Source organism: Lactuca serriola, chromosome 5 (assembly GCF_051521515.1).
Source record: "Lactuca serriola cultivar US96UC23 chromosome 5, Lser_US96UC23_V15, whole genome shotgun sequence".
In the NCBI taxonomy this organism is placed as follows: domain Eukaryota; kingdom Viridiplantae; phylum Streptophyta; class Magnoliopsida; order Asterales; family Asteraceae; genus Lactuca; species Lactuca serriola.
Window position 1 is genome coordinate 88,495,679 of NC_136412.1, and position 10,113 is coordinate 88,505,791.

Below are 10,113 nucleotides of genomic sequence, written 5' to 3' on the forward strand. Positions count from 1 at the left end.
CTCCATTTGAAGCCCTCTATGGCCGAAAGTGCAGATCCCCTCTGTGCTGGGCTGAGGTGGGTGATGCCCAGTTAGCTAAAGAGCGAGTCCCTAACAGCACTCTCACCGGTCCGGAGATCATACGGGAAACGATGGAGAAGATCGTTCAGATCCGTGAACGATTGAAAGCCTCCACAGACCGACATAAAAGTTCCTTCAATCAGTTCTATACCTTTGGGTAGCAAGGGTACACAAACATGATCATACATTGCTAGTAAACTACTATAGGAGTAGTTTAGGAAGATACTAATACTATTACTAGAACAATGAAACCTACAATGAGTCAGTTCATACATGAGTCAAAGGATACGATACCCTTGGGTAGCAACGGTATACAAACATGTTAATACTATGACGAGAAACAAAACGATAGACATTATGACGAGAAACAAACATACATGCTAGACACGGAAAGAACTCACAATACAACTAGCACACATATACATTACATATACATTAACACAGATATGTGAGGCATTAAACAGGGCATGGCACTATAGTGGGACTTGCAAGTCTACGGGTGCCAAACGTCATTTGTACGTCATCTTACATTGTCGTTTTACTATTGAGTCGGTAGCAAGATACAGGCCGATCACATGTTACCTTAAAAATTGCTTAAGGTAGTTAGTACAGCAGTAGTTACTTAATACAACACTACAGTACTATAATATTTTTCCCATTACATTACTTTGTGAACATGCACACGATGCACGGTAATGTAAAAACTATAATTTTGGTTAATGATAGTCGGAGTTGGGAAAATACACACTCTTACATGAGACACACACTCAGATACCAGATGCCTTGGTAAAAGGCTACTTTTAGTAGAAAACATAGGGTTTTCTAGGAGAGTTCAAACAAATACAAACTTAACAAAACTTATACATTACATCTTACAAACATCTTACAAATGCGTTCATACAAACCCAGACACTAATATACTTATGATCTCACCAGCTTTAAAGCTGATCCTCGCTTTCAAAATAACTTGTATCCTCAGGTCACCACTAGACACGTACAGGTGCCAGGTTTTGAGAAGAAGGAGCTATTTCAAGACTCCTCTTTTATTTTGATGTATATTATTTCTGGTGTCTATATAACTTGACAGAACACACTTGTATGAAATTATATTATTAATGCAATGGATGATGTTGTTGCTTGTTTACTACTTTGCATTGTTATGATACTATACATGACGTCCTCCACCCCAGAACGTTTCCGCCGTTCATCAGTTTTGGGGTGTGACAGTCTTTCGGGGAGATAGACCACTGCATCGGCAACGAGGTCCATCGTTTTCGGGTTTGGAGTTCCTGTCAGTTTTGAATGTCTTAGGAAGTAGATCGTTGTATGATATGAGATCTTTCGGTGGTGCTTCTCGGGTTATTTGTTTCGATCGATGTGTTGATAAAGAGTGATTTCGAGGGTGAAATCTAATTCAAGTAGGGGAGAATTGTAACACCCTGATTTCCTAGGTGTCGAAACTTGAGGATTTAGTGTAAGTTGAAGGGCCTACTTGATGAGTTGGTTGTCCCCAATTCATCATGTAGGATTTGAGCTGGACACGTGGGTTAGGATACCTACTCGTCGAATTGGAGGGATGGACTCCACGAGTTGAGGTTGTGTGATGAAACCCTAAATTCTCGGATGTGCATCCTATTTAAATGACCTTAAGTCCTTTACCCCACCTCCCTTACCACCTTTTATGTCCAGAGAGTAACCTAGCAAGCTAAGTGTGTTTGTGAGGCCAAAAGTGTATTTTTGTAGCATTCCTTAAAGAGGCTTGAGGACCTAGACGCTTGGAATGAGGGAAAGCATGTAGATCTAGCATCTACATTGTGTTGGCATCCAGTGGGAGGTAAAAAGCCTCTACCTTGGCTTTCCATTCCTTAGATCTCTTCTTATGTCAGTTTATGGGCTTTTTGGGTGCAAAATGAGGGCTATTCTTGAGTTAAGCTTGCCTAGAGGGTATGAATTTCAGATCTAGACTTCCCTAGGTCCCAAGTACACTACGCTTAAAGCTTCATGAAGCTTTGACCCATCTTCATGCTGTAAACCCCTTCTGGAGCTTAGTTTTAGGTGATTTAGCCTGAGGAGGCCTTGCATGATCGTCAAGTTACCAACTTTACGTGGTAACTCCATCCTAGGAGGTTGGATCTGGAGTTTGAAGCATTGGAATCGAATGGATTGAGTTTAATGAGAAAGGGTGTAGGAAACCGACGAGTTGAGTTGGGTTTTCCTGTTTTTGGTTTCAGAGTGAACTCGACGAGTTGATAAGACAACTGGACGACGGGTTAGGGTTTTTCCCCAGTCTTCTGGACTCTTCTTAGACTCGACAAGTTGGCTAGCAACTCGGTGAGTTAACTCGGGTTTTCATGATTTTTGAGTACTGAGAACTCGATGAGTTCATGAGTTACACTCGATGTGTTGAGTCAACATGGACTATTGACCTGAATGTTGACTTCCGTTGACTTTTAGGCTTGGGTAAAGTTGCGGAATTTGGAGAGCATGGAGGGGTAAAATGGTCTTTTACCCTTTTTGGAGATTTAGTAGAGGAGTTAGCTTAACTCTTTATATAATTGTTAAGTAGAGATGATTGTGATATGTATAGGCGGCGTCTAGAACAACAGTTCGAGTGTGGGAAATATTGCTTTACTCCACGAGATGAGTCTTTCACTATACTTGCTTGAGTGGTAACAAAGAGTGATCAGAGCGTCATATTTGAGTTATCGACCGAAGGCTCATATGTGCTTATATTGAGTTATGTGATATTATGCATTTTGTCTTTGTGATATATGATATACTATTTTGTGCTTTATTGAGTTAGGACCAGAGGGTCCAAACCATGTTGTGAGACCAGAGGTTCTTCACTGAAATATAGGACTGGAAGGTCCAACCCGAGCTGTGAGACCGGAGGGTCTTCACTGAGACACATGACCGGAAGGTCCACACCGAGTCGTGAGACCGGAGGGTCCTCACAGAGACGCATTAGATCGGAGGGTCCATGCCGAGTTATAGCCATGAGAGGCTTAATATATGTGTATGTGGTATTTTGGGGAACACACTAAGCTTCGTGCTTTTGAGGATTCTGGTATTTTATCCATATTGTTGACTTGTGTTTTGACAACTTATACATTTTGTGGTTTTTGGGAAATGTGATATTGAGTTTATGTGATTTTAAAAATGAAAATTTTATTTGAAAATTTACGGTGTTATAATAATGAATTGTAAGACTTATATTTTATATAAATATAAATGAAAAACTACTTTTGAAATTCAGAACATAAGAAGTTGGTATTAGAGCCCTGGTTTGAGTGAATTGGATAAACACTCGTGTGATTCCAGAGTCAATCTAAAGATTTGAATATCTTAAGCAAAACTTTTATAAAAGAAATGATATAAATAGGAAAAGGATGTGATGCGTACAGTTAGGGGGAGCTTATAAAAGGAAAAGTGACTCCCTAAATACATTATTGTTATATATGTTGATATATAATTTTTTAGAAATGCAAGGTAGTATGTAGGCTAGGGATCTTTTCAGGAATTATAGGTTAGAATTTCTTAATACCGAAGATGCCTTACAGTCTTGGTACTTACGTGGTAAATTCTACTTAGAACCTATGGTAATGCCAAGAAGTTATTTGACAAATATGTTAGGTTGCATGCTCTACAATTATATAGTTTTAGATTGCCTTATTTGGCGCTATTGCACATACCTTATTGGAGTCCAACTGTTGTAGTGTCATACGTTCCAGTTAACAAACTATTTAATCCTACCACATGTAATTTTATTTCATCAGATATTTAGTTGGTATTAGCAGAATTTCTTACATGACCAATAGTAGGAGATAGTGAGAAAGATCCTACGAAGTTTATCTATTAAAGATAGTAGATATATCCATAAATACCAAGTGTATGACAAGGTTGGTAGATAAGAGACTGTAGTAACTTCGAAACATTAGGACAATTCTTGGATGTAGTATGGATAGGTGTGGAAGGTAGTACGTGATGGGTTTTATCATAAGCTTACAATCCTACGTTTCATAAGATAGCCTATGGCTGTAAATTCTAGAGCATCTCTACAAGATTTTCGTCCAAGCCTCTTAGGAGGGTTCTAGGGATTCTTCCTCAACTATCAATAAATTACCAAACAACCCCCTACAGTTTTAATTAATACAATTAATCCCAAAATTAATTCCAAATTAATTTATGACCAACTATTAATTAATAATATGATTTCTAATTAATATATTATTCCGATAATACGTTAATAAATCATTTATTTCAATTTATTAATAAAATTAATAAATTGTTCCTCTTTCTCAATTAATCATCGTGTCTAGTTACTAGTGTGAGGGCAACCCAGAAGGACTAAGCTACTATTACTTCAAGTACATACCAAATATAGTTATGGACTTAGACATCTAATCCATTAGTATCCCACTTAGATAAGTCTAATAACTATAATTGCAAGTATGACTTCAAAAATTAACTAGCAAATTGTAACTCATAAAGCGTCTATCGAATTCTGACCTAGTCAGATATGTGTCCTAAGATAAGTGATCACATAATCCTCAATTGTGCAAGATATCATGTGGACAAATGACATGGAACAAAATCATTATCATTGTCCAACAGTTTGTTTCCCGACTTCTGATTTGCAATGACACAAAACTTAATCGAACACATCAACTCAGTCCTAATCGAGCCCGACACATAAGTCAACACCAAATCATCGATGTGCCAAAGATATCACTTTTCCCGTTTGGGAAAAGGAAACATATAAACTTTGACTTATATGCTTGTACTATTTACTCATGAAATCGTGTACAACTATACGTTTTATAACATCAAGTTACTGATGCATTTACGTATTCTCAATGCACAACCAACTTGTAAACAACAACTCATACATCTTTGTTTAAAGATTAAAAGATATTAGCATCTCAGAATTACTCCTGATCAATTCCATGAAGTAATTCTCTGAGCATGGGTTAATCTAATACATAAAATCGCTTTTTTCAAGTACTCATGAATGCTGTACCAAACCATTGCTATGTCTAATCCCTTAGACAATCTACAACCCAATTCATGATTGCCTTAACTCACTACTTACTTCCAAAGTATGATCGACTGTGGGTATTTGAATAATCTAATTATTCAGGAAGTAAAACACGCAAAAATGAAACATAGTGATAAAAAATTTACAAAAGATAGTACACATTACTCTTAAATAAATCTCCATTATTTAATCATCAAATGGCAATTACATTTATTTTTTATAAATTTTTAAATATCTATTTAATCACTAAAACTAATATCATCGTTCAGACCAATGCTCCTCGCATGCTGATACTCAAACCCTTTATGGGGGGATTTATAGGATTCTCTTTAGATGATACCCTCTTTACGACAAAGTGTCCTTATTCTACCCTATGTTTGATGAAATGGTATTTTCTATCGATATTTCTTGATCTACCATGATCTCTTGGTTCCTTGGTCAAGGCAACCGCTCTTCATTATCACAGAAAATATCCATAGGCTCCTTTATGGTTGGTACTACTCCATGACCTCCAATGAAATTCACCAACGATATAGCCTCCTTTGATGCTTCTCTTGCTGCAATGTAATCTGATTCACAGGTAGAATCAACCACCATCTCCTCTTTGGAACTTTTCCAAGTTACAACTCCTCCATTAAGAGTAAACACCCAGCCAGACTGAGAATGGAAGTTATCCCTATCTATTTGAAAGTTAGTGTCACTATAGCCAGTAACTCTTAAGTTGTCACTGCTACGAAGCACAAGAACACAGTCCTTAGTCCTTTGCAGATACATAAGAAAGTTCTTGACTGCTATCCAATGAGCTCTACCTGGATTTCCCTGATATCGACTAAGCATGCTCAAAGAAAAAAGCATGTTAGTGCGAGTACATGTCATAGAATACATGATCGATCCAACGGCGGAAGCATATGGAACTCGACTCATTTCTGCTACCTTAAAATCAGTACTCGGACTCTACGTCTTACTCAGTTTAGTATTACTCTGGAGAGGAAACTCTACTTTCTTGGAATTCTCCATTCTAAAACGTTTAAAAGCTTTACGTATTTTGACTAAGTCCAGTTAGTCTTCAACTCCTATTTCTCAAAATCCTTATAACCAGAATATAAGCGGCCTCACCTAGATCCTTCATAGTGAAAAACTTTCCAATCCAGGTCTTGACTTCCTGCAAGATTGGAATGTTGTTTCCTATAAGTAACATGTCATCAAAATATAATAACAGAAAGGTGACTATACTCCTACTAGCTTTGACATATATACAAGATTCATCTTCACTTCTAGAGAATCCAAATTTTTAACTTTCTCGTCAAAGAAAAGATTCCATCTGCGTGAAGCTTGTTTCAATCCATAGATTGATTTCTCAAGCTTACACACCCTATTGGGGTACTTAGCATCAACAAAACCCTCTGGTTGACTCATATAAACCTCCCCAGCCAATGTCTCATTAAGAAAAGCGGTTTTCACATCCATATGCCAAATTTCATAGTCATAAAATGCAACTATAGTCAACATAAGCCTAATAGATTTAATCTTAGCCACTGGTGAGAAGGTCACATCATAATCAACCCTAGGGTTTGAGTGAAGCCTATCGCAGCCAGTTGAGCGTTGAAAATGTGTACCTTTCCATCCATGTTGGTTATCTTCTTCAATATCCATTTCCACCCAGCTATTTTACGACCTGGTGCATTATCAACCAAATTCCCAACTAAGTTGCCATACATGGACTTGATCTCGCTGTCTATCGCCTCTTTCCACGAGGCAAACTCATGGGCCACCATTGCTTCTTTGTAGTTAACAGGTTCCTCCTAGTTTACCAGTGTGCTATCACTGATAAACGTATCACCTTTTGTAGTTATATGGAAACCATACAATATAGGCAGAACGCTAACTCTACTAGAACACCTAAGAGGCAGTGACTCGTCAACTGGTTCAACAGGAATTTCTTCCTCAGTTTGAGTGCTAGTGTTAGAGATTCCTTCATTGTTTGAATCTTGAATTTCTTCAAGATCAATTGTACTCCCACTTTCCTCTTTGCATATGAGCTCTCTCTCGTGAAAGACTCCCCTTCGTGCTATGAAAACCACTTTTTCACTAGGTCTGTAGAACAAGTATCCAAATGACTTTTGTGGGTATCCAATGAAAATACATCTCTCACTTCGAGGTTCAAGATTCTCGTGAGTCTCTCGTCAAGAGAAAGCTTCACAACCCCAGACCAAGATATTTGCCAACGAAGGAACCTTCCTTGTCCACATCTCGTGAGATGTTTTGGGAATCTTCTTTGTCAAGACAAAATTAAGAATGTGGGTGGCACTATCTAAAGCATACCCCTAGAATGAAAATGGAAGTGAAGCTCGACTCTCATGTAACGAACCATGTCCAACAGGGTTCGGTTACACCTCTTAGACACACCATTAAGTTGTCGTGTCCTAAGAGGTGTTAATTGTGAAACAATTCCACGTTCCTTAAGATATTTGTGGAACTTGATACTAAGATACTCACCACCTATATCAGATCTGAGCATCTTGATCTTCCTACCAATTGATTTTTGACTTCATGTTTAAATTCTTTGAACTTTTCAAAGGTTTCTGACTTATGCTTGATAAAGTAGATATATCCATATTAGCTAAAGTCATTAGTAAAAGTCACATAGAATCGATTTGCATCCCTTGTGGTGGGTCTAAAGGGTCCACACACATCTTTGTGTATGAGATCCATCAACCCGTCACCTCTTTCACAAGAACTAGTGAAAGGTGATTTGGTCATCTGATCTAAGGTCAAATGATTCTAACACTACCTCGTTTTGAGTTGGCAATGCACTTCTTGTTGACATGTACAAGACGACAATGCTACCAGCATGCTTTATCTAACACATTAGACGAATGAAGTTGCAACACATTATTACCTAAATTGTCTACAACTATCACAGTTTCATACACACCATCACAAGGTAAATCTTCAAAATAGAATACACCATTCTTATAAGAATAAATAGAACCATTCTTATTATCAAAAGAATATCTAAAACCTTCTCTATCTATACCATCAAATGAAATGATGTTTTGTGTCATCTCTGACGAGTAGTAATAATAATTTAAATCTAAACATAACCCACTATTAAGCATTAAAGAATAAACTCCAATCTTGGTAACAGGTAACGATCTCCTATTACCCATAATCAGGTTTATCTTCCCATGTTGCACATCATCACTTCTTTTTAGTCCCTAGAAGTCAGAACAAATGTGAAAACCACATTTGTATCAAGGACCCACGATTTTGAATGTCATGAGTTTTTAGATAGGATAGTGTAAATACCTACTGAGGTTTCCTTATCTTTTCCATCCTTTATATCTTTCAAGTAATTGGGGCAACTTCATTTCCAATGCCCTTTGTCATGACAGTAAAAGCAAGTAGCCTCCTTAGGCTCAAAGGTAGGAGGAGCATCAGAATTGGCTTTTCCTTTAGATCAATTACTTGACGACCCAACTTGGGACTTTCCCTTCCAATTCTTTTTGAGGGAGATTTCATCTTCTTCCCCTTTCCTTGACCAATAGCCAAGACAGGAGTAGCAGTAGGAGTGGAGGCAACACTTTTTCCTTTTATTCCACTTTCAGTAGTTCTTAGCAACCTTTAAAGTTGACTCAATGTGGTTTCCTCCTTGTTCAAATGATAAGTCATGATGAACTGATCATAAAAGCTAGGCAATGAGTGCAATATTATGTCAATAGCCAATTCCTCATCAAAGTTCACATTGAGTTTCAACAAATGATCCACATAATATTGCATGCGTTGCAAGTGGGTCGTGACAGACTCGGCGTCGTTCATCTTGTTGGTAATAAGGGACTTTACTATATCGTATCTTTCTTGATGAGCTCGTTGATGGTACTTTTCCATAATTTCCTTGTTCATCTTATAGGGCCAGTAATCCTCATAGAACCTTTGTAGCTTAGGAGTCATAGTAGCCATAATGATGCATGACACTTTTGTAGCATCATTGCAATGTCTCTTATACTCGACTATTTCTTTAGGAGTAATAGTTGTTTCATCAATCTCGTTCAGCTTCTTTTCGAGTACATATTGCTTGTCCTCGAAGCGAAAATCCATCTTGATGTTACACATCCTATCATTATAATCGGTGCCATTAAAAGTGACTTTTGATTAGATGCTCAAGAGCAACAAGTGGTTGGAGGAATTGTTGTTGTTGGAGGAACCAGAAGCATTGTTTGAAGCTGGCATCAGAAAAATAAGAAAGACAAGTTTTTATTAGATAAGAAAATCCTTAATATAACACCTAAATGTAATATTAAGGCTAAGTTCCAACTAAATAATTTACAATTCAGAAGAGGGATACTGTAATCTAATTGCAAATTATTTAAAGGTAGGTAAATGACGATTTACCAATTTCACCACGAAATTCAAATAAATTAGGTATAAATGAAACTACTAGATCTTTTGAGATTCATTGAACTATTCATTGTCATGTTTAGTCTCGATTATGGACTTTCCATTTGTGACTGGGATACCGAGGATCACAAATAAGGTGTGAATAAACATGCAAATTAGCTTGGCACTCTCGATGTCATTTATCACCTAATTAATGTGTCAGTTAGCCACACACGCTACATTAATCATTGATAATTTACGAGACACCCATTTCCACTCATTATTAGTCCATATTCGTGTGTCGGTTAACCACACACACTCCACTAACGGCTTATGTAAAGTGTAATCTGTAATTTCATGGATTAGCATCAAATTCACATTTTCCTAAAGTAACTAAGATTGGAAATTTAGACAAAATGTTTAGTTAATTTATTAATTTCATTATACTTATTAATGAGTATTAAGTGTCCTATCAAACCCATTAGGCTAACGATCCTCCACAAATCAAGGGAGCGGTGGGTAAGAGTGGATACCCAATGGTGGTCATTTTATAAGCCGCTTCCTTAAACTCCCCTTATAGATCGACTTTGTGAATGAGGCGTACTAGAGGTCATTCTAACAGTTTGAAGAAAAGTTTA

General features: G+C 37.3%; 1 protein-coding gene across 1 annotated transcript; it reads right to left on the reverse strand.

Moving 5' to 3' along the window:
- Nucleotides 1-8,722: 8,722 nt before the first annotated feature.
- LOC145049659 (uncharacterized) lies at nt 8,723-9,196 on the reverse strand. Its single transcript, XM_078998037.1, has one exon. The coding sequence runs from the start codon at nt 9,194-9,196 to the stop codon at nt 8,723-8,725; it is 474 nt and encodes a 157-aa protein (XP_078854163.1).
- Nucleotides 9,197-10,113: the final 917 nt, after the last annotated feature.